The sequence below is a fragment of the Eleutherodactylus coqui genome, chromosome 9 (genome assembly GCF_035609145.1).
Source record: "Eleutherodactylus coqui strain aEleCoq1 chromosome 9, aEleCoq1.hap1, whole genome shotgun sequence".
NCBI classification, from domain to species: Eukaryota; Metazoa; Chordata; class Amphibia; order Anura; family Eleutherodactylidae; genus Eleutherodactylus; species Eleutherodactylus coqui.
The window spans coordinates 79,582,401-79,607,442 of NC_089845.1; the positions used below are offsets into that span (position 1 = coordinate 79,582,401).

Genomic DNA, 25,042 nt, shown 5'->3' on the forward strand with positions numbered 1-25,042 from the left:
AGCGGGACTTGGAAGCGTTCTGAGTGAGGAGGAGTGGTCTTAAATTTGGAGATCCACCAACTGTGGTGTCCGTAACATATTAATGTTGGAAACATCATATAAAATCCTTCTACGCTGGTATTTGGTCCCCACCCAATATTGCACATGCGGTCCTGGCTAGTCTAAAGAATGTTTCCATGGTTTTTCTTCTCCTGGAGACATGCTCCACATATGGTGGTCCTGCTCTAGAGTTAAAAGACTTTGGATTAGGACATACTCCCTAATCTACTGAATAACGTATCACAACCTGCGTAAAAATCCATGGGAGGGCCTGCTGAACAAAAAGATAGAGAATATACCCCCAAATTCCAGGAAGTTGATTTCTTTCCTCTTCTTAACTGCAAAACAAACTATTGCTCATTCCTGGCGTAAAGCTTCTCTGGACTTTTCTGAAGTTAAATGCCGAATAAATTGGTACCTGATAAGTGAAAAGCTAACCTCGATAACAGAAGATAAAAGTGATAAATTTATTAGTATATGGACTCAATGGATAAATTACGTCTTTCCTACAGTGGGGTTGAGCCTACTAACCTAAATCTAATTTCCTAATATCTTTGCCCCTATGGGCGGCAACCCAAAGAGAGAGAGAATATCCCCACCCCCCACCCCACCATTATACCCTTCCCTGTCCCCCCCCCCCCCCCCCAAATGCGATTAGGCCCTGGCCAGGCCTCGTTTATTATTGTATAATGCTCTTTACAAAAATAGCAACGAAAGAAGTGAAATAAGATAACATTTGATTGCTATTATTTTGTATTCAGAAGATATAAGGCGTGTAATTACATTATAGTGTTATGATTGGAAATCTTTCATACTGCTATGCCTTTGTATGCATAATTAAAAATTAAAAAAAACATTGTTCTTAAAAAAAACACTCGCTAAACCACTTATTGTTTAAATTTACTGTTTTAGGAAGTAAATTATGTACGATTATTCCTGCGCTGCGTTTGCCTCGAATTTTAGATGTTGAATTTCTTATCTTGCATCTATATGTTTCTTTGACGAATGGTAATAAATGAATTATAATAGATTTGAACTATTGTAATTGAAGCATGTGCCCCTATAAAATCTGATGCTTGAAATCAATAAACAGATTACTTTGATCATGCTAAGTGTTGATGTGGTGAGAGTTAATCTCCTGAGCTCAGTTTACCTCTAACTAAGAATTTGGACCCAAAAAAAGCATATTGTATAGCAAATATTGTTTTTTTTGCATTAACAGTGAGGTTACATGATCAAAAAAAAGGAGTTGTCTGAGTTTCTTTTTTACATTAGTGTTCCCCATGACAAAACAGGTTCCCACAGCTCCAGCCATGTACAGGGCTGCAGCGGCCAATCACAGGCCTCAGTGGTCAGGCATCGGAAGGAGAAGGAGCATCTGTGAGCTCGCTAATCCAAGAGAGAGAGAGTTTTAGGGCTTATTGACATGAACAATATTCGTGTGCATGTTTGGTGCGATGTGATATGTGCAAAATTTGCGCCAATATGAAATCAATTCTTTTGAATGAATGTATTGAAATGAGCAATGCTGCAAGGAAAAAAAAAATCACAGCATGTTCCGTTTTTGAGCGTTCCATTGGAATGCCTTGCCCATTATCTTCAGTGAGACAACGAAAGACATCACATGGTGTGTGATTTGCGATCCTAGCACACGCATGGAACACACGTGAGGATTCGAATTTCACTGATGTGATTTGGAATCAAAAACGTTTTGCATTGCCGTGAAAAATTCACATTCTCAACCTGATATCGCACTCATCCGTGTAGCCTTTAAAAGATATTACATAATATAATAAATTTGCAAATATAATATTTCCTTGATGGAAAGTCCAGCATGCTTGTACATGCTCTTAGTCCTGCTGCAACGGGAGGTGGAGAGCAGTGGGGGACCGGGCAGCAGTGGAACAAGGGGGACCGGGATCATGTGAAGTAAATAGGACTTTTTGTAATTTTTTTCATTACCCTGAGCAAGTTTAACATTTTTGGGGAGGGCTGGATAACCCGTCTAAAGTAGGTCATTGATAGAACTGCGCAAATTTCACAAATGTATATAATTATTTCAAAACAAAATATTTCCACTCAGTTTTTACTGTAATTAATTTAATAACACAAACCACAACTTTTAAAACAGATCATGAATTAGCAAAGGCAAAGAATGGTCAATAATTCAGGTCTCGAGACCACATACAGTATAAAATGACTCTACAGTAATGTTTGACATCCGTATACAGTAAACATTCATTTATGGATCATCAGAATGAGCACTTGAATGGAATCAGGAAATACAGCAATACAAAGAAAATACTATAAGTTCTATCATGGGACCATGACAACTAATGGGAAACAGCGAATGCTAATGAAATAGTCTGGAAAACAGCGTTGTGAATTCCATATGGGTGAACAATTCAGCAGTGATTGAAATGATGTTTGTAAAGTAGAAAGTCATTTATAGGTTCTAGTTATAAAATAAACTGCTTCATGACCAGGCAGTGTCTGCCTATTACCCAATTGTGAGAAGCGGCCTCTAAGAAATGTACCCTTTGTGTTTATTGGCAATTTCTGTGTTTTTATTGACCGAAGAGAAACCCATCTGCTTCTTATGCAGAAATATTCCTAACTAAAGTGGCAAAACTAAGAAAAAATACAGAAATCTGGATTGGCAGCAGCATTGGTAGATAGTAAGGCCTCAGCCCATAAAGTTGTAGCAAAGTTTAACTTGACAGTGATAACATTTTGTGACAAGTTATTTTATTTTATATTACTGAAAACCAATTTCATCTTAAAGGGGTTTTACCAGAATATCAAGTAATGCCCTATCCACAGGATAGTGGATATTTTGCTGATCGGTGGAGGTCTCACCGCTAAGATCCCTAATGATCTCAAGAATAGGGGTCCCATGTTCCCTCTTCCTGCTTACTGTGGGTTTACTGCACCCCTTGCAGTGAGGAGGAGACTAAAGAGAGTGCTGGTTGCACAAGTGCGCTAGCACTCCATTCACTTTCAATGGGACTGCGGAGTACCCGAGCGACAACCCGCTCAGGTATTTCCATCACTCGCATTGAAATGAATGGAGTACTGACCACACATGCTATGCCCGTGCTCCATTCAGAGTGACGTCACTGCAAGGGGAGAAGTGACCCCAGCAGTGACAAGAGAGAAGGACACAGGAGTCCCGTTCTCCAGATCGGTAGGGGTCTCAGTGATGAAATCCCCAACCAATCAACAACTTATCCATTATCCTGTAAATAGGGGATAACTTTATATTCCTGTACAACCCTTTTAACACAACAAAATCCATTGTAAAGCTATTGAAAGGGAAAATCAACTGTGTCACAGAAAATTATCTTGGCGCATTAAGGGTCATGTTAATCTTTGCTACATCGTACTTCATATGCAACTCACAACATTCAACAAATCTGCTGAATTTATAGCACAGTCAATCCTGTCGGTGCTGTAAGTTTAGTTCAGTAGAACTGCAGGGGGCCTGGGTGTCACATCAGAATACAAAGTGTTAAACATGGGTGCAATTTGCACATATAAATGATGCCTAACTTCATAAATAGCCCTGTTTAAACTGTGTAAGATAAAAGGCGTAACATGAAGTTTCTGGGCTTTAATGCAAAATTGCCATGGGCAACCCTTCGTGGATTCTGCCATGTCCCATGATTACCACTGGTGACATGAGGCACTTGATAGTCAGCCATGTATAGTTTCTTCATTGCATTTATGGACATCCTATAGAACACACATTCATGAAAGTACCACAGTTAAATAAAGACAAACAAATACATGCAGGACATTAAATAATGCATTTAAAGGTCCTGACCTACCAAATGCAGGACAATATAAAATTCTAAAATACGCAAAAGAACATCTCCATGGTAAAAAAAATGTATAAAAAGTCTGAACAGTGCACAAAGTTGCATTTTTAAAGAATATTTTGAAAAATATTTAAGGGGAAAAAAAATTCATCAGAAAGGCAAAAGTCATTTCTTATATAGTGTGCATACCATTAGGTATAGCATATATTCTACATTCACTCACAATAAGGACATACTCCTAAATAGTATATATTAACACTTCAAATTCATTTGCACTGAATGAATGTCTCTTCTGAATGTCTCTTCATTAGGAATTAAGCTATCTGAGGGGGGTTGATGGGTATAACAAAACACCACTAAATGTGGAGTACATTTCATCCGAGTCTGAATTCGCCAGTTTGCCTCCTGTCAGGACAATGCCAACTTCATCTCCGCTTTTCAAGTTCAAAATGAGATTGAATGTGCCAATCCCACTGCAAACCGACCTACTGGAGCTTGGCTTGGGATACTCCAGGAGCTCTCGTCTATACCCAGAAGAATCCAGCTGAGCTACACTAACATTGGACACCAACAAAACGGCTTCCACATAATGGTTATGCTCTGGAGTAAGAATTGCAGAGAGCATATAACGACCCTCAATGGGAGCTGTGAAGATTCCTAGAAGAAAGAAACAGGGTGGTAAATTCCATGTGGTGACAATAAAAGATCGCATGGTCATATATGTTACTTCAAATTCTACTATTAAGTAGCTGTAAGTGCAAATAAAGTGGAAAGGTTTTCTCCTCTATCAGATTTACAAGTCCCAAATTCCTGGAAACGGGAAAATATTAGATGACTAGATAAAAGACAGGCCTTCTCTATGCTGCATTGATTCCCTTGTTTATAATGGTATCTGGAAATTGTTAGTGGAAATGTGTGACATCTCAAGAATGTAAAGGATATGATTACATATAATGCTACAAGTTAGGATGTATAGCATGGAAGCTTTACTACTGATAACTTTTTGGAGTAGCCTTGGCATACAATTTCAGCTTTCACATTAGGGCTGCCCCAGGGTATGGTCTGGTTGGCTTTCCTTAAAGGAGTTTTCCGTGAAAAATACTATCGGTCAGGATAGGTCATCAATAGTTGATCGGCTGGGGTCCGTCGCTCGGAACCCCGACCGTCAGCTGAGCGGGCGCATGCTGTCAGTGCCGCAAATAAACAGGAGGTCAGAGCAGAAGTCTCCACGCTGATATTTGTGTAGTGGCCAGCGCTTGTACCTGCAGGCACGGCTTACATTGATTTCAATGAGAGCCATGCCTGCAGTTACAAGAGCTGACCACTACATGGGAGGTTGGCGCGAAGACTTCCGCTGCTTCCGCTCCAACTTCTGTGTATTTGCGGCGCTGACAGCATGCACCGGCTCAGCTGATCGGTCGGGGTCCCGAGTGACAGACCCCAGCCGATCAACTATTGATGACCTATCCTGGGGTTTTGCTGCAATCAGATGTTCATGTATAGATTTCAAGGCTATCAAATCCAATCTCCAGTAGCTACTATAAACTCCCTTCTCTGGTAGGTTATGGTTTAACCCTTGGGGTTAAGATTGGCATGCTGAAAATATACAGAATAAACAGGAATCATGGTAGAGAAACAAACCCACCACATCCAGACTCAGAACTGCATCCATATGATCTCCCAGCCTTTCACAGATAGATATGTTTAATCACTTCAGTTGTTTTTTATAATAGGTCAATAAACTGCAGATATATCAAATGTGGCACTAAATAGCAACTGTGATTTACTGTATTGTGATAGCCAACTTATTTTTCTTGAAATATCACATGACAATTGTCCTTAAGACAGTCATGTTGTATGTGGTGTTCATCTTCGGTTCTTATAAATATAACAGTCTTCAAAGTCTTCACAAGACTTCCTTCTTTGCTCTCCTTTTGTCTGCTCCGGCATTAAGCAGGGGGTTGGACCAGATGACCCTGGAGGTCCCTTCCAACTCCACCATTCTAGGAGTCTATGCTCCTCACGCAACATCTCCAAGATTTCTCCTGTGCTTTTCCCGTACTTTGCAACTCACTACCTCAAAATTTTTTTAAGTCTTTCCCACCTTCGGAATCTTCAAAAGCAAGCTGAAAACCCACCTCAGAAGAGCCTGCAATCTTCCATAAGCCGTACTCGATGACACTATCATATGATCACCTTCTACTCTCACCTCCCGTCTTCTCGCCCATTCCCTGGTTGATTGTAAGCCCTCATAGACAGGGTCCTCTCTGCCTCTGTACTATCTGTTACTCAATTACTCCATGTTTATTGTACTTGCTATTATCCTATAAAATGTACCTATAACCCGCCTTTTCATATATAAAGCATCACAGAATTAATGGCCCTTTAAAGGGAACATATCATTAGATTTTACTAATGTAGCCCAAGACCAGCTCTACAATACTGAAAGTCCTCTACTTCCCACACTTATTTTAGCTTTCCAGTTGATAAAAGTATACCTTAATAACCCCAGTTCAAAATTCTCCTCGCTGTATGTAAATGAGGCACAGAAGTCCAGTTGGCATGCCGGACCGTCTCTGCTAGCAGCCTGTTGGGCCCCAAAGTCTGCCCCTCTTGCCTCCTTTGGCATGGATGACGCTGTCAAGTCTTGTGCATGCATCACTGCGGTCGTCAACCAGCGTATGCACAGATGATCTGTCTCATTTTTGAACACAATCGCTTTGCTAATCTGTACATGCGCCTTTGTTGGTCCGACTACAATGACCCTTGCCAATTGCTAGAAAAAGGCGTAACAGGACTTGGAAAGATCTGTGCCCCTTTGTCCACTGTCAGCTCTCCCAGAGGCTTCATGGTTAGCATGCTACAGTCAATGGTCCACAAGAAGTTGAGCAAAATTAACCAGAAAGGAAGTTCTAGAACACTTTGGTTGTGCTGCGGTCACTGCAATCTAGCATTTACGAGAGGCAACAGCAGTTGGATGCCTCCGAACCCCAACGCTCACCAAATGGACAATGATGGCTCATTCTAGTGATATCTAGCATATCCACTAATATCCGCCATGAAGAAACTTCTTTTCAGTAGCAATCATAAAGCAATGAATGAATTTTAAACAAGACAAGCATTTTCAGAAGCCTCTTATGCCAGTTTTAAAGCAGAAATACGTAAATATTAATAAATATTAATAACTTATTGTATATCACATGTAATTGTTGTATTGTCTGTTTCTCCCATTCTTGAAAGCGCTGCGGAATAAGTTGGCGCTATACAAATAAAAATTATTATTATATTATAAATCTTTCACTGTGAGTTTTGTATCAGCTTAATGAAAACAAAGATCTGGTACCGTGTTAGCCAGTAGAGCAAAATGTGATTGTTCTCAGCAAGAGAAACGACGTAATCTTGTAGATATGATACCTTTTAATGGCTAACAAAAATACATGATGTAATAATAGCGAGCTTTCGTACCAACGCAGGGTACTTCTTCCGGCTAAAATGGATTGGATCTGAAGAGGCATGCATATTTATACACACTTATAACATACATACTTATGACAAGGCACAGATATGGATGTGATTGGTTCGCACTTAAAAGGAATTCTGCAAACCAGAAAACAAACTTTTTTTGTCTAGGCACTGATAGCGGAGTGAAAGTTTTATGGTCTCTAAATTACTGTTGGAGGGGGGGGGAAAGGTCAACAGGCTCGAATTGTTATAAGAGATACACAAACATTTTTAGCTAAATACTGATAAGGGAGTGAAAGTTTATGGTCCCTGAATTACTGTTGATGGGGGTCTTATCTGTGCAATCAAGTCTCACACTTCCCATTCACGCATAAATCCTGGGGAATAATTTAACCCAGTATTCAGCGTGTCAATGGTTGTTATCAATTTGGGAATATAAATTGATAACAACCATTGACACGCTGAATACTGGGTTAAATTATTCCCCAGGATTTATGCGTGAATGGGAAGTGTGAGACTTGATTGCACAGATAAGACCCCCATCAACAGTAATTCAGGGACCATAAACTTTCACTCCCTTATCAGTATTTAGCTAAAAATGTTTGTGTATCTCTTATAACAATTCGAGCCTGTTGACCTTTCCCCCCCCCTCCAACAGTAATTTAGAGACCATAAAACTTTCACTCCGCTATCAGTGCCTAGACAAAAAAAGTTTGTTTTCTGGTTTGCAGAATTCCTTTTAAGTGCGAACCAATCACATCCATATCTGTGCCTTGTCATAAGTATGTATGTTATAAGTGTGTATAAATATGCATGCCTCTTCAGATCCAATCCATTTTAGCCGGAAGAAGTACCCTGCGTTGGTACGAAAGCTCGCTATTATTACATCATGTATTTTTGTTAGCCATTAAAAGGTATCATATCTACAAGATTACGTCGTTTCTCTTGCTGAGAACAATCACATTTTGTATCAGCTTGCAACTCATACATGCAGTTTACATTGCTTCTTGATGACTAGCCATACACATCTACTATGTACAATGAGCAAATAAGGGTAAAAGACAATACATAGCTGTATTTAGCCACAGTCGGAAGGAACGCAGTGGAATAATCAGTGACTCACGCTCAGACGTCCTGCTAAGTGCTCCAGCATGGTAAACTCCCACTTCACACAGATGAAGTAATAGTGACTTATGCTAAATTACTCCACAGGAAGCTCCTACTTATGGGCTCAAAAGTCACATAACTGAACAGTTAGAGGCATTCATCCCTGCAAAGTTACTACTCCCATCATCTGGGGCAGACAAGACATATCCTTTATATAGAGAGTCTCCTATCACAAACATGTCCCTATATACATGGTCAATGTCATACTACTACCACAAGAACACAGGAATGTGCGCTGATCTACGACCCCCAACCACCGGCTTGTTGCATGTTGTTGTCATTAGTGACATGTGGCTGAAGCTGTGGCTTAATGCAATCCATACAAGCAAGGTTAAAGTCAACATATGGTCTTTTGCTACTATGTAAAAACATGACCCCATTATGGCCAAAAGAAGGACTACACCATCAGGAAAGCTTGCAGTTTTAACTAGACAGCAGCTCAACGGAGAAACTAGGATGTATATTAATTATTGACTTAGCAATAAAATGCACAACTATTCATTGAGACGACAGAACATCTTGACACTTAGATTATTATATACAGATGACATAATACAGAAACAGATCTTACTGCTCTACTATACAACATACCATTTGGGGAATGCCCCCGGGGTTATAGCAACAGAGCAGTAAATGTGCACCAGGATAGAACCTCTGATAGATCTTGTGCCAGTTTTATAGCAGTCTGTAGTATTAAGAGCCATTCATTATGGCTTGTGAGACACTTTAAAATGAATCTAGGACAAGAGATATAAGAAGAAGCACTACCCAATGTAAGGGGATACACAGCGGTAAAGTAAGTCTGTCTGAAAAACCACATGTGGCTACCACACATTTCCTTTACAGCGATCCTGCAGGAGCAGTGTGATATCAAATTAGTGGATGACCATTTGACTGCATAATAAGTCTGACGTGTGCCATGAACTCCAGTTTGTTTATTTTTTCAATACAAATCGGTGCATTTAGCTTAGTTAGGGTTCGTTAAGACCTGCTGTTTTCTCGCTTGAATGAGCGAATGATATCAGAGTTCGCTCATTCACTCATGCAGCCTGTTTTATACAGGCAGATACATCGTTGGCTCGTTCAAGCGAGAAATCGTTCAATTGTTCACATTCTCCGTATAAGTGACTGAGAACAACTAAATAATCGGTATTTAAACTGAACGATGAGTTAACGAGCCAACGATGATTTCTATGCCTGCATAAAATGAACGATAAATGAAGAGTGAACGATTTATTGTTTGATGATTGGCAGTGTTTAGACTGAACAGTTATGGTTCATTTTTACTATGAACTAGTGAACCGGTTATGGTTCATTTCGTAAAAGGGTCTTTTAACCTTCCTCAATGTGTCTGTGTCACAATGAGACCTCAGCCAACAATGCAGGTATATGCTGCTATACAGATATTCACCATTATTATAGCCCAGTTTGTCAAGGGCCTATAGAAATGTATTGTAGGCCATGGCGTGTACGACTACACATTGACTGAATGATCAAAACTGATCAATTAATCTAGGAAACACAATCAAATGGTAGAAAAGTAAAAACGTATTTGATCTAATTACACCAATGTCATTTATACTGTTATACTTGCATATGAAACAGTGTATTACCATCATGATGGAAATCAAGTGCAAATGGTGCCCTAAAATAAGTACAGACACAAGCGCTCAAGAGATGATGCACAGCCCAATCAAGATTGCAAGCAAGTCTAAGGGTCTATTCACATGTGGCATATTTGATGTAGTAAGATCTGTGTATCTGAATGGTTCTTACACAAAATCACACACATGCTGTTGAAACATCCGCACTCATTGGTTTTTAGTTGCAGAAATTTCGGCAACAAATCTGCCTTGTCTGAATACACCCCAAGTCTGCAATCTGCGCCATATTATTTTATTGACCTTTGTGGTAATGTGGGTGAGGAATGTCTTGAACCTTTGCTATGTGTAGAAAAAGATCATCCCAGAATTTCTTCTCAGACTCTTTATATATAAATTTCATTAAGGGTCTTGTATTTAAGATGCTACCATTTCTATTCCAGGAGGTTACCTGTCTCAGGGTTGTAGTGCAGACCATCATTAACCAGGACATTATTAAAGGGAATCAGGCCAACTTCAAAAGAGCTTGGTTTTTCCGTCAGCCCAGCAGAGAATGATAGGTGCACAGTTGTAGAACTTGCTCCTTGACAAAGCAAAAACAAGAAATTGTCATTGACATTAAAAGTAGAAATCCAGTGCAATAGGTAACCATCAAGTCAGCTGAACCTTTAAATGATCACGTAAGGCTACTTTACAGTAAAATTCCCACTACCTTTGAACAGGTTACAGTGGACTAAATGAAATATGCCCTTTTTTTCATTCTTTGCAATTTAGATTTTTTTCTATGTTGCTCTGACTTTTACCTTTTCAGGATGACACCCCAGAAATATTAAAAATGATATACCAGAGGTGTTCTTCAGTGATATGTGATGCAAACACCATCCACTGTGGTGTAATCACTGCCTCATCACAGTAGAATGTATGAGGTTACATGCTACATACTCAACGACTCACTCCGGCCGCTGTGTGAGAACCTTCTCTTCTACATTGAGGCGGAACACCCCCTCTCACCAGGGACTAGGCTGTAATGTCTCCCAAGTCCTCCCTTCCCTCTGGTTCTTATACTTGACTGCAACTTGCTGTTTAACATCTGAGGAAAAATGCAGCTGTAGGCTCAACCTCTAGAGAGAACAATCTGTATACTCTGGAGCCTAAGGGAAACGTCTACTAGCAGAAACAGACTACAGAGGAAACCATAGTCAGGACTCACTAGTTAACCACAGAATTCTGTACACTAGTAGCAAATACACACAGGAGTAGAATAGGACTAAGCTATTGGTCCCAGTGTGCCTAAAAGTGAATTTATGCTATAGGTTTAATTAAATATTTTGAGATGACATAATAATTGTACGTATTATAGCAATAGAACACTCCCTTTCACATATTTTAAAGTTATACATTATAGAAGGTGTCAGTTAATAGAAACCTAGTGTACGTGGCAAGAATATACAGCAGAGCTGTATGCAGTCAATCAAACAGACAACCCGTTGGATCATGTACATTAAGTAGACCAAGAATCGGGCATTCTGGAGGAAGAAGTCACATGGGCCCTGAAACAACTACCAAACAGGAAAGCTCTGGGCGATGATCACATACTAGCCGAATTGCTCAAACCAGTGTCAGTCAAGATCCTAACCGACCTATGTCAGAAGATCTGAAGCTCCAAATCGTGGCCCGAAGACTGGACAAAATCTGTCTTCGTTACACTTCAAAAAAAAAAAGTGGACGCTCAGGAGAACAGACAGAAGGAAAATTGATGTATTTTAACTATGGTGCTGGAGGAGAATCCTACGGATACCTTGGACTGCCATGACAATGAACAAGGTTGTGTTAGATCGCATCAAACCGAAAATATCACTAGAGGGCAAAATTGTCAAACAGCGGCTCTCTTTTTTTGGACACGTGATGCGCGCTAACTCACTGGAAACAGTACTGATGCTTGGCAAGGTCAGTGGGAAGAGAAGATCGGGACAACAACGAACATGATGGCTGGATACAATCAAGGCCACCACCAACATGTCAATTGCCGAACTGAAAGAAGCCGTGAAAGACAGGAATGCGTGGAGAACAATGATCCATTTGAGTGACCGAAGGATGGATGCAACTGAATGGATAATAATCATCATCACATGCCTTTTATCTGGATTGACTGGGGTTAGATAATATTTTTTTCATAGAGCTGTATGATACTGGCCAATAGGAAAAGTTGGAACTAACAAATTCAAAACAACTGGAAAATCATTGAAAAACAATGTGATGTATGACAATGATAAAATACCGCACCCGGTCTGAGAGCTCTACGTATAAGGGTATTGTGTATTGTTTGTGACAAGAGATCTTAGACCTGGCAAGTGATATGAAAAACAGGAAGCTCACATCAACTCTGATAATTACTGTAGTCCCATAAAGGGCGTTCCAGCTGGGTTAAATAGGACCATACAAAGACTTGTTATGGTCCATAGCAAAACAACTCCATGTAAAGTTATATTAGCTTACCACAAAATACAATCACAGAAGACATGCATAGGTATATACAGGATAGCAGGATGGCTCAGTGCTTAGCACTGTTGCCTTGGGGCACTGGGGTCCTGGGTTCAAGTCTGTTTGTGTGGGCTTCCTTCTGCATTCAAAAAGTACACTAATACACCAATATAGAGATTGTGATCTGATAGGATCTTTTGTAAATGAATGTGTACTGCACTGTGGAATATGTGCTATATAAATGAGTAAAATAAATCAATACTGTGGCCCTATAAAATAAAAATCCACAATTACATCAGGGAGATAAAGTGAAGAAATGGTTTGCATAGTAGTGAAGATATTACAGCCGTACACCATATAATATCATACCAAACTAATCCTGCGGAGTAATTTAAGGTTATTAAGTCAAATAATGCATTACCTCTGGATTCTGAAAGTGTAATAATTGATATTTGATCTGAAAATTAAAAAAAAAGAAAAAGAAGAGATTGACATTTATCCATTGACATTTGTAGCACCATTCCGAACACAAAATACTGAAATAGGTGAGAAAACAAGAAATCTACTAAACTATAATAAAATTGTAAATATATTCACACATCCAGGACCTGGGAAGAGTAACAGAGGAATTTCACAATGCAGGGTTTTAAGAAAAAATGTTACAGAAATATTATTTTATGGGGAATGCAAGTATTTGCTGTAAGATAAAAATTGGCATATAAGACCTGAACCTTTCTAATTAAGGCTAGTCACCATTCACATCTATCCCATCACCCAAGGGAGCTTAAAATCAAATTTCCTACTAGGCCGAGTTCCTTGGGAAACCAATTAACCTATGAAATTGCTTTGTAGTGTGGAGGAAACTGAAGAACCTGGAAAACTCACCAAAGAGAGAAATAAAAACTCAATGCAGATGTTTTCCTTGGTTGGATTTGAATCCAGGGCCCAGTTATATAAGGTAACAGTACTAAAAACTGAGCCATTATACTGTCCATAAGCAAGAGCCATACCTCTACCATCTTATATAGATGGCAGGTCCCATTTTTCACACCATAACCTGTTTATTTGTTGACTAGATTCTTCATTATAATCATTTGTTCTGTATTGACCTGACTATTCTGCTTGTATGTCAGTTATGCACCTTCATTTCAATCTTATATTATTTTGACATGCATGCTAATCCTGTGAAATTTTTTCAAGAAAATAAAAAATGTAAAAAAAAATGTAATTGCTAAAATAATATAAGACATCTGGGGCAAAGTAATTGTTTAAGCATTTGTGTTGGGTATGATTTTCAGTATGTGAACATAAAATGAAGTAAAATATCAGTATATTTACTCTATATTACTGGTAATATATACCGCAATTCAGTGCTATTTAAATGCTGCAATTTGGAGAAATGTTGGCAAAACAAGGAATGCTTAGCTTAATACTGGATGACAACCTATACATATGACTGTAGAGGTGTGCTATTTGTAAGTTCTGAATTGAAAGTTTAAAAAAATATACAAAATTGGGGAAAAAATGAATGACGTTTAACATTTCTAGTTGAATTGTTTTCTTTTAGTTGGTGTAAGTTTCACCACTCTAGAGGAGTTAAGAGTAGAATGCTGATGGATGATTATTAGAGATGAGCGAACGCGTTCGTCCGAGCTTGATATTCGTGCGAATATTAGGGTGTTCGGGATGTTCGTTATTCGTGACGAACACCATGCGGTGTTCTGGTTACTTTCACTTCCTTCCCTGAGACGTTAGCGCGCTTTTCTGGCCAATTGAAAGACAGGGAAGGCATTACAACTTCCCCCTGCAACGTTTAAGCCCTATACCACCCCCCTGCTGTGAGTGGCTGGCGAGATCAGGTGTTCGCCTAATATAAAAGTCGGCCCCTCCCGCGGCTCGCCTCAGATGCGGTGTGAGTTAGATGAGGGACAGTGCTGTTTATACCGGAGCTGCTGTAGGGAAAGAATTGGTAGTTAGTGTAGGCTTCAAGACCCCCCAAAGGTCCTTATTAGGGCCACTGATAGCTGTGTGTTGGCTGCTGTTAGCAGTGGGATTTTTTTTTTCTCAAAATCGCCTCTGCAGACCGTTGCACCTGGCATTAGGGACAGAAGTGCTGCATAGGCAGGGAGAGTGTTAGGAGTGAGTGTAGCCTTCAAGAACCTCAACGGTCCTTTCTAGGGCCATATTTATCCGTGTGCAGTACTGTCCAGGCTGCTGTTGGCTGTGCTGCATTTTTTTTGGGCTTCTCAAAATCGCCTCTGCAGAGCATTCCACCCTCCATTGATACTGCAGGGAAAGAATTGTATAGGCAGGGCCACAACACAGTTATTATTCATAGAATATACGCAGTGCTGCCTGTTGGTGGGAAAAAACTGAAAACAAATCTATTTGTCCAGCCTCTGTCCGTCCTTACGGGCGGTGGACACGTGTGAGCTGCGTGAAAAACATTGCTAAATCATACGCAGCCAGCTACGCTTTACTGCTGGGTTCGCCATTTGCTTTCCTTAATTGGGAAAAAAAATACCTGCTCTCCAAGAGTTATAATAACTCTGCTACCCTCACGTTCTGTGACACATAAGCAGGGACACAGCACAGTTATTAAACTTCTCAGGTTCATTGAATATACGCAGTGCTGCCTGTTGGTGGGAAAAAACTGAAAACAAATCTATTTGTCCAGCCTGTGTCCGTCCTTACGGGCGGTGGACACGTGTGAGCTGCGTGAAAAACATTGCTAAATCATACGCAGCCAGCTACGCTTTACTGCTGGGTTCGCCATTTGCTTTCCTTAATTGGGAAAAAAAATACCTGCTCTCCAAGAGTTATAATAACTCTGCTACCCTCACGTTCTGTGACACATAAGCAGGGACACAGCACAGTTATTAAACTTCTCAGGTTCATAGAATATACGCAGTGCTGCCTGTTGGTGGGAAAAAACTGAAAACAAATCTATTTGTCCAGCCTCTGTCCGTCCTTACGGGCGGTGGACACGTGTGAGCTGCGTGAAAAACATTGCTAAATCATACGCAGCCAGCTACGCTTTACTGCTGGGTTCGCCATTTGCTTTCCTTAATTGGGAAAAAAAATACCTGCTCTCCAAGAGTTATAATAACTCTGCTACCCTCACGTTCTGTGACACATAAGCAGGGACACAGCACAGTTATTAAACTTAGATAATTCATTCACTAGAGGCAGTGGGGCCTTTCGTTTTCCAAAAAGGGCAAAAATTATATTTGGCCTGCAGTCTTGCGCCAATTTATTTCCTGCCTGGGAAATCTAATCACTGGTAATACAGCATGCTGAGGGGTAGGGGTAAGCCTAGAGGACGTGGACGTGGACGTGGCCGAGGACGCGGAGGGCCAAGTGAGGGTGTGGGCACAGGCCAAGCTCCTGATCCAGGTGTGTCGCAGCTGTCTGCTGCGCGATTAGGAGAGAGGCACGTTTCTGGCGTCCCCACATTCATCGCCCAATTAATGGGTCCACGCGGGAGACGGTTATTAGAAAATGAGCAGTGTGAGCAGGTCCTGTCCTGGATGGCAGAAAGTGCTTCGAGCAACCTATCGTCTACCCGCAGTTCTGCGCCGTCCACTGCTGCCAATCCGAATCCTCTGTCTGCTGCTCCTCCTTCCTCCCAGCCTCCTCACTCCACTACAATGACACCTGCTCAGGAGCGGGAACACTCCCAGGAACTGTTCTCGGGCCCCTGCTTAGATTGGGCAGCAGCGGTTCCTCTCCCACCAGAGGAGTTTATCGTCACTGATGCCCAACCATTCGAAAGTTCCCGGGGTCCGGGGGAAGAGGCTGGGGACTTCCGCCAACTGTCTCAACAACTTTCTGTGGGTGAGGAGGACGATGACGATCAGACACAGTTGTCTTGCAGTGAGGTAGTAGTAAGGGCAGTAAGTCCCAGGGAGCAGCGCACAGAGGATTCGGAGGAAGAGCAGCAGGACGATGAGGTGACTGACCCCACCTGGTGTGCAACGCTTACTCAGGAGGACAGGTCTTCAGAGGGGGAGTCAAGGGCATCAGCAGGGCAGGTTGCAAGAGGCAGTGCAGTGGCCAGGGGTAGAGGCAGGGCCAGACCGAATAATCCACCAAGTGTTTCCCAAAGCGCCCCCTCGCGCCATGCCACCCTGCGGAGGCCGAGGTGCTCTAAGGTCTGGCAGTTTTTCACAGAGACGCCTGACGACCGACGAACAGTGGTGTGCAACCTTTGTCGCGCAAAGCTCAGCCGGGGAGCCAACACCAACAGCCTCACCACCACCACCATGCGCAGACATATGATGGCCAAGCACCCCGCAAGGTGGGACAAAGGCCGTTCACCGCCTCCGGTTTGCACCCCTGCCTCTCCCCCTGTGCCCCAACCTGCCACTGAGATGCAACCCCCCTCTCAGGACACAGGCACTACCGCCTCATGGCCTGCACCCACACCCTCATCTCCGCTGTCCTCGGCCCCATCCAGCAGTGTAGTTCAGCGCACCGTTCAGCCGTCGCTTGCGCAAGTGTTCGAGCGCAAGCGCAAGTACGCCGCCACGCACCCGCACGCTCAAACGTTAACCGTCCGCATCGCAAAATTCATCAGCCTTGAGATGCTGCCGTATAGGGTTGTGGAAACGGAGTCCTTCAAAAGTATCATGGAGGCGGCGGCCCCGCGCTACTCAGTTCCCAGTCGCCACTACTTTTCCCGATGTGCCGTCCCAGCCCTGCACGACCACGTCTCCCGCAACATTGTGCGCGCCCTCACCAACGCGGTTACTGCCACGGTCCACTTAACTACGGACACGTGGACAAGCACAGGCGGGCAGGGCCACTACATCTCCCTGACGGCACATTGGGTGAATTTAGTGGAGGCTGGGACAGAGTCAGAGCCTGGGACCGCTCACGTCCTACCCACCCCCAGAATTGCGGGCCCCAGCTCGGTGGTGGTATCTGCGGAGGTGTATGCTTCCTCCACTAAAGCACCCTCCTCCTCCTCCTCCTCCTCTGTCTCACAATCAAGATGTGTTAGCAGCAGCATGTCGCCAGCAGTCGGTGTCGCGCGGTGTGGCAGCACAGCGGTGGGCAAGCGTCAGCAAGCCGTGCTGAAACTACTCAGCTTAGGCGATAAGAGGCACACGGCCCACGAACTGCTGCAGGGTCTGACACAGCAGACCGACCGCTGGCTTGCGCCGCTGAGCCTCCAACCGGGCATGGTCGTGTGTGACAACGGCCGTAACCTGGTGGCGGCTCTGCAGCTCGGCAGCCTCACGCACGTGCCATGCCTGGCCCACGTCTTTAATTTGGTGGTTCAGCGGTTTCTGAAAAGCTACCCACGCTTGTCAGACCTGCTCGTAAAGGCGCGCCGGCTCTGCGCACATTTCCCAAAGTCCCACACGGACGCTGCCACCCTGCGCACCCTGCAACATCACTTTAAGCTGCCAGTGCACCGACTGCTGTGCGACGTGCCCACACGGTGGAACTCTACGCTCCACATGTTGGCCAGGCTCTATGAACAGCGTAGAGCTATAGTCGAATACCAACTCCAACATGGGCGGCGCAGTGGGAGTCAGCCTCCTCAATTCCTTTCAGAAGAGTGGGCCTGGTTGGCAGACATCTGCCATGTCCTTGGTAATTTTGAGGAGTCTACCCAGGTGGTGAGCGGCGATGCTACAATCATTAGCGTCACCATTCCTCTGCTATGCATCTTGAGAAATTCCCTGCAAACCATAAAGGCAGCTGCTTTGCGCTCGGAAACGGGGGCGGGGGAAGACAGTATGCCGCTGGATAGTCAGGGCACCCTCCTGTCTATTTCTCAGCGCGTACAGGAGGAGGAGGAGGAGCATGAGGAGGATGAGGAGGAGGGGGAAGAGACAGCTTGGCCCGCTGCTGACGGTACACCGGCTGATTGCCTGTCATCCTTTCAGCGTGTATGGCCTGAGGAGGAGGAGGAGGAGGAGGATCCTGAAAGTGATCTTCCTAGTGAAGACAGCCATGTGTTGCGTACAGGTACCCTGGCACACATGGCTGACTTCATGTTAGGATGCCTTTCTCGTGACCCTCGCGTTGCACGCATTCTGGCCACTACGGATTACTGGGTGTACACACTGCTCGATCCACGGTATAAGGAGAACCTGCCCACTCTGATTCCCGAAGAGGAAAGGGGTTCGAGAGTGTTGCTATACCACAGGACCCTTGCGGACAAGCTGATGGTAAAATTCCCAGCCGACAGCGCTAGTGGCAGAAGGCGCAGTTCCGAGGGCCATGTTGCAGGGGATGTGCGTAGATCGAGCAGCATGTACATCCCAGGCAGTGCAACAGTCTTTAAGGGCCTGGCCAGCTTTATGGCTCCCCACCAAGACTGTGTCACCGCTCCCCAGTCACGGCTGAGTCGGCGGGAGCACTGCAAAAGGATGGTGAGGGAGTACGTAGCGGATCGCACGACCATCCTTGGTGACGCCTCTGCCCCCTACAACTACTGGGTGTCGAAGCTGGACACGTGGCCTGAACTAGCCCTGTATGCCCTTGAGGTGCTTGCTTGTCCTGCGGCTAGCGTGTTGTCGGAGAGGGTGTTTAGTGCGGCTGGGGGAATCATCACCGATAAGCGTAGCCGCTTGTCAACCGACAGTGCCGACAGGCTAACACTCATCAAGATGAACAAAGGCTGGATTTCGCCAGACTTCTGTTCTCCACCAGCGGACAGCAGCGATACGTAAGCAATACGTAGGCTGCACCCGCGGATGGAAGCTACGTTCTCTCTCACCATCCAAAACGGGGACATTTGTGCTTCATCAATCTGTGTCTAATATTCCTCCTCCTCCTCCTCCTGCTCCTCCTCGTGAAACCTCACGTAATCACGCTGAACGGGCAATTTTTCTTAGGGCCACAAGGCTCACTCAAATAATTTTTCTGAACAATTTTTATAAGTTTCAATGCGCTTAAAAGCATTGGAACTTTAACTTGAACCAATTTTTCGTTACACTGGGCTGCCTCCAGGCCTAGTTACCACTTAAGCCACATTAACCAAAGCGATTAATGGGTTTCACCTGCCCTCTTGGCTGGCCATGGCCAATTTTTGGGATGTACATTAGTACTGTTGATACAGCAATTTTTGTGGGCCCTCGCCTACAGTGTAATCAAATTAATTTTTAGCCCACCTGCATTACAGCTGACGTTACCTCAGCTGTGTTGGGCAATGCAATGGGATATTTTTGTGTACCGCCGGTGGGTTCCAGGGAGCCACCCATGCTGTAGGTGCACACTGAGTTTTTAATACTTCTGTACACTTCTAAAGAACCCGTCTGACTGGGGCATGCAGTGTGGGCCGAAGCCCACCTGTATTACGCACGACATTACTACCTCAGCTGTGTTGGGCAATGCAATGGGATATTTCTATGTACCGCCGGTGGCTTCCTGGCACCCACCCAGGCAGTGGGTCCACAGGGAGTTAAACCTACATGTGTCCACTTGTAAAGAACCCCAGTCTGACTGGGGCATGCAGTGTGGGCCGAAGCCCACCTGCATTACGCACGACATTACTACCTCAGCTGTGTTGGGCAATGCAATGGGATATTTTTGTGTACCGCCGGTGGGTTCCAGGGAGCCACCCATGCTGTAGGTGCACACTGAGTTTTTAATACTTCTGTACACTTCTAAAGAACCCGTCTGACTGGGGCATGCAGTGTGGGCCGAAGCCCACCTGTATTACGCACGACATTACTACCTCAGCTGTGTTGGGCAATGCAATGGGATATTTCTATGTACCGCCGGTGGCTTCCTGGCACCCACCCAGGCAGTGGGTCCACAGGGAGTTAAACCTACATGTGTCCACTTGTAAAGAACCCCAGTCTGACTGGGGCATGCAGTGTGGGCCGAAACCCACCTGCATTAACCCTTTCCAGTCCACTGTGTGACCTGTGAAGACATTAGGGTTTAAGGCTGTACAGCTCCGTTGTTGGTAGACGTCCGTCGGGGTTCTCTTACTGTATATTGCCAGCCTCTCTGCTGTCGGAGCCTATCCTACGTGTCAGCTCATGCAGTACTGGCTTTAGCCAGCATATAGCGCCGTTGTATAACAGCAGAAAAAGAGTAAGCCCCCTAGGAAAACCATATACAAATTGGATTGGAAAGGGTTAAGCACAACATTACTACCTCAGCTGTGTTGGGCAATGCAATGGGATATTTCTATGTACCGCCGGTGGCTTCCTGGCACCCACCCATGCTGTAGGTGCACACGGAGTTTTTACTACATCTGTACACTTATAAAGAACCCCAGTCAGACTGGGGCATGCAGTGTGGGCCGAAGCCCACCTGCATTAAGCACGACATTACTACCTCAGCTGTGTTGGGCAATGCAATGGGATATTTCTGTGTACCGCCGGTGGGTTCCAGGGAGCCACCCATGCTGTGGGTCGACAGGGACTTCACAATAGGGAGTTGTACCTGCCTGTGTCTATGAATTAAAAAGCCCGGTCTGACTGGGGCATGCAGACACCTTGACAGAATGAATAGTGTGTGGCACATAGGTTCCCCATTGCTATGCCCACGTGTGCAGCTCCTGATGGCGGTGGCACAGGATTCTATTTCTCATTGCTTCTGTACAGCATTGTGGGCTATCGCTCCGCCACTTTTAAAGAGGGTCGCTGCCTAGCCGTGCCAACCTCTGCAGTGTGTGCCTGCGGTCCCTCGTCATGGCAGACGCAATTCTAAATAGACATGAGCGTGGTGTGGCATGAGGGCAGCTGAAGGCTGCGCAGGGACACTTTGGTGTGCGCTGTGGGGGGGAGGGGGGGCGGTTGGGCAGCATGTAACCCAGGAGAAGTGTCAGTGGAGTGTCATGCAGGCAGTGATTGTGCTTTGTTGGAGGTAGTGTGGTGCTTAGCAAAGGTATGCCATGCTAATGAGGGCTTTTCAGAAGTAAAAGTTGTTGGGAGGGGGGGGGCCCACTCTTGCCGGTATTGTGGCTTAATAGTGGGACCTGTGAACTTGAGATGCAGCCCAACATGTAGCCCCTCGCCTGCCCTATCCGTCACTGTGTCATTCCCATCACTTTCCTGAATTGCCCAGATTTTCACACATGAAAACCTTAGCGAGCATCGGCGAAATACAAAAATGTTCTGGTCGCCCATTGACTTCAATGGGGTTCGTTGTTCGAAACGAACCCTCGAGCATCACGGGAAGTTCGTTACGAATAACGAACACCCGAACATTTTGGTGTTCGCTCATCTCTAATGATTATGTAGGTTCTACGTAGGCTCTGCTTACATCTGAAGCTCCGCTCAAGTTCTCCGGCACAGATCTGTCCAACCATCTCTGACGAAATAGTGCAGCATGCTGTGCTATTTCATTCAATAAGTGCAGGACTGCATAACAGAAGCCTGGCAGACCCAATTATAGTTAATGGGATCCATCTACCACTGTTTGCTTCTGGAATGTGTCTAAAGGAGCTCCATTGAGCTCACAGCCAGAACCATGTGCTTTCTCTAATAAGCACATGGACAACTTGGCTACACATATCCCATCATATCCTGAGGAAGCTGTTAGTACAATGGTGAAACGCGTTGTCCATGTATTTGTTAAAATAAAGAATTGTATACTCCCTGGTATCATGGTCCTGACTGTGTGCTGAACTGAGCTCCTATAGACACATTCCATTTACAGAGGCCAGCGGAGGAGAGAGGAGCCGGAAGCTAGTAGATATATACATTTGATCAGTGCTGTGTCTCTCACAGCAATATTAGGTGAGCCCCATTGGTTCAGTGGGGATCTTTGCATTGCTCAGCAGATACACACATGAGGCACTCTAGATTTGTGTTTTATTGCTATTTAGTTCCATTGTAGGGTGGATCAATTTGCTGCAGGGTTTCTATTTTTTTTTCCTATGATGAAATCAAATAATGGAAACCTGAATGCAGATTTCAACAGAGACTTAAAGGGAATTTGTCAGCTTGAACATGCTGTCCAAACTGCAGGCATCATGTTGTAGAGCAGGAGAAGCTGAGCAGACTCATATATAGTTTATGGGAGAAGACTGAGTATAACATGTATTCTATTAATTTAAACCTCTGCGCGTTCTGATCCGAACAATGCAATGGGCGGAGCTATCAGTGATTGACAGCTACCCCTGTATGTACATTCATACACACAGAGCTGTCAATCACTGATAGGACCACCCACGGGACTGTTCGGATCAGAACACGCAGAGGTTTAAATGAATAAATTACAATATTACTAAACATTTTCCCACAACATTGTATCTAAATCTGCTCAGCTCCTCCTGCTCTATAACATGATGCCTGTAGTTTGGACAACATATTCGAGCTGACATGTTCCCTTTTAGTGTTGTTAGAAAGTGCATAATTGAGCCTGTGAGACGACAACATCTATATGTACTATAAGTGCACTTTTAATATTTGGAGAGTAAAGCCCCATTTACACACAACGATAGTTTGCTCAAAATTCGTTCAAAAGATAGGATGATTGACAGTTTGAGCAATCATTTTGCATAAGCTGCTAATAGGCAGTAATGCCCATTAGTAGCTTATTAGCTTAATTTGCATGTAAATGAGCCTACTTCAGTGTATGCAGATAACAGTAGGTGGTCTGTTATCTGCATACATCTCCTTTGTTCTGCAGCTGAATACAATGTTATCAGCGCTCCCCCGTGGAGAATCACAGCTTGCAGTCCTTGCTAACAGCTGCCCAGCTGAACAATGGGGCTTAAGTTCTGTACTTGGTTCAAGAACTTCAAGTACTTTTGTCTCCTCTCACACTCTAAAAACATACTGAATTGATTTCCTTTGAAATTGGCACTACTGTGTGCCTGAGGTAAGGAAATTTGATTGTTATCTCCATTGGGTCAGAGAATGATAAATGGTGACAAACCTTGTACCGTACTGTGAAATAGATTGACACTACATAAGCAAGATATTCATAAACTATCCAACCAATAATCCCCTCCTTGGATCAGAGTTCAAAAGTACAAGAAAAATGAAATAGGGCTGAATTTCAATAGCCACATAAAAAGTAGTGATAAAACCAAAGCATGTGTGTATTCAATGTACACTCATTGACAAAAAACATGCACCAAGAAGGATTTGTGGAATGAAACATTATATGTGTGAATGTAATGACGATATATGTAAGTGATTACAATATTAGAGGGAAAGGATACGTTTATTGGGGAAAACTGTACAATTGCCAGGAGGCTCTATTAGCCTGTTGGGCCGCCTCTATACAAGATACATGATGAGATACGGTCATACATGAAGGAATACTGACTCTGTATATTATACTGTCGCACATTTGCCCACAGATATTTCAACTGGGCCACTAAATCCTGCACACTAATAGAGTGCCAATGCTGGTATCTCAGTGGGTCCTCCCATAAACGTTTGATTGGGGATAAAGCTACCAATTGGGAAGGCCAAGGAAGTGTGGCAACCTGACAAAGGCATTACTAGGAATCTCCCTTGATCACTACTAGGGGTAACCAACTGTCATTTGCGATGGCTCCCGAGATAATCACAACAGCAGTTTGGGCAGCGTGTCTCGCTCAACGGCAAAGACAGGACTAAAGGCCCTTTTACCCAGGATGAGTGCTGGGCAAATGATGCCCGACACTTGTCCTCATGTATCCTCGCTCCCGTGCTGTTACACGGGAGCGAGTATTTCTGGATTGCTGACAGCATGGACAGCAGGGAGGCTGGGGGAGAGTTCTCTCCCTGCTCTCCCCCCACCCATGTCCATTCACTATAAGCAGCAGCCCTTCAGTACTGAACAGCTGCTGTTTACACTGAATGATGGTCTTTCAGGATTTTAAGCTGCTTAAAACTGAACGACTGGATGATTCTCGTCCAGTCATTCAGTTTCTGCATGCTTTTACATGGGACGATTATCATTCAAAACCCCACAGGAGCGCAGGGCTTTGAACGACCAGAACAATAATCATCCCGTGTATAAGGGCCTTAAAGCACTCACCACAAGCCCTCCATACAGTGGCGTAACTCGACGCTGCTGGGCACCAGTGCAAAATCTGGAACTGGGCCCCCAATTACAAAGTGTCAATGATAGTATTGGTTTGGGAAGAGAGACTTTATGGGCCCCCTAGGGCTCCTGGACCCAGGTGTGACCGCACCCTCTGCACCACCTATAGTTATGCCAGTGCCTCTATACTTGAACACAACCATCGTTGGTTCTGAAACAGACCTGGAATCGTCATTAAAGATGATACGGTTCCAGTCCATTGCAATTCAGGTTTCTCATTTATTACACCCCTGCAAACAAAGGCAATGGTGTTGGGGTGTTAATGGCAGGACATGTAAAGGGTACTGTGACACCAAATATCCTTCAGTTAAGCCCCTGAAAATGGTCTGGGCAGAGACAGGGTTCAGTAACGAAGGTGCCACCTATGTCTGGATGGTGGACAATGAAACTATTGGATCTACTCATACTTGTCAGTGGATCAATCAATCCTTTCTACTGCTGGTCTGTCTGGGT

The 25,042-nt window shown here is 44.0% G+C and overlaps 1 protein-coding gene across 1 annotated transcript in view; it reads right to left on the minus strand.

Moving 5' to 3' along the window:
* Nucleotides 1-2,122: 2,122 nt before the first annotated feature.
* EMILIN2 (elastin microfibril interfacer 2) overlaps nucleotides 2,123-25,042 on the minus strand; it is a 57,448-nt gene continuing 34,528 nt past the window's right edge. Inside the window, exons 7-9 of the mRNA XM_066579607.1 lie at nucleotides 12,993-13,028; nucleotides 10,542-10,673; nucleotides 2,123-4,517 (exon numbers count right to left, since the gene is read on the minus strand). Of these exons, the coding sequence (XP_066435704.1) occupies nucleotides 4,180-4,517; nucleotides 10,542-10,673; nucleotides 12,993-13,028 (506 nt within the window). The 3' untranslated portion in view covers nucleotides 2,123-4,179. The remainder of the gene's footprint in view (nucleotides 4,518-10,541; nucleotides 10,674-12,992; nucleotides 13,029-25,042) is intronic.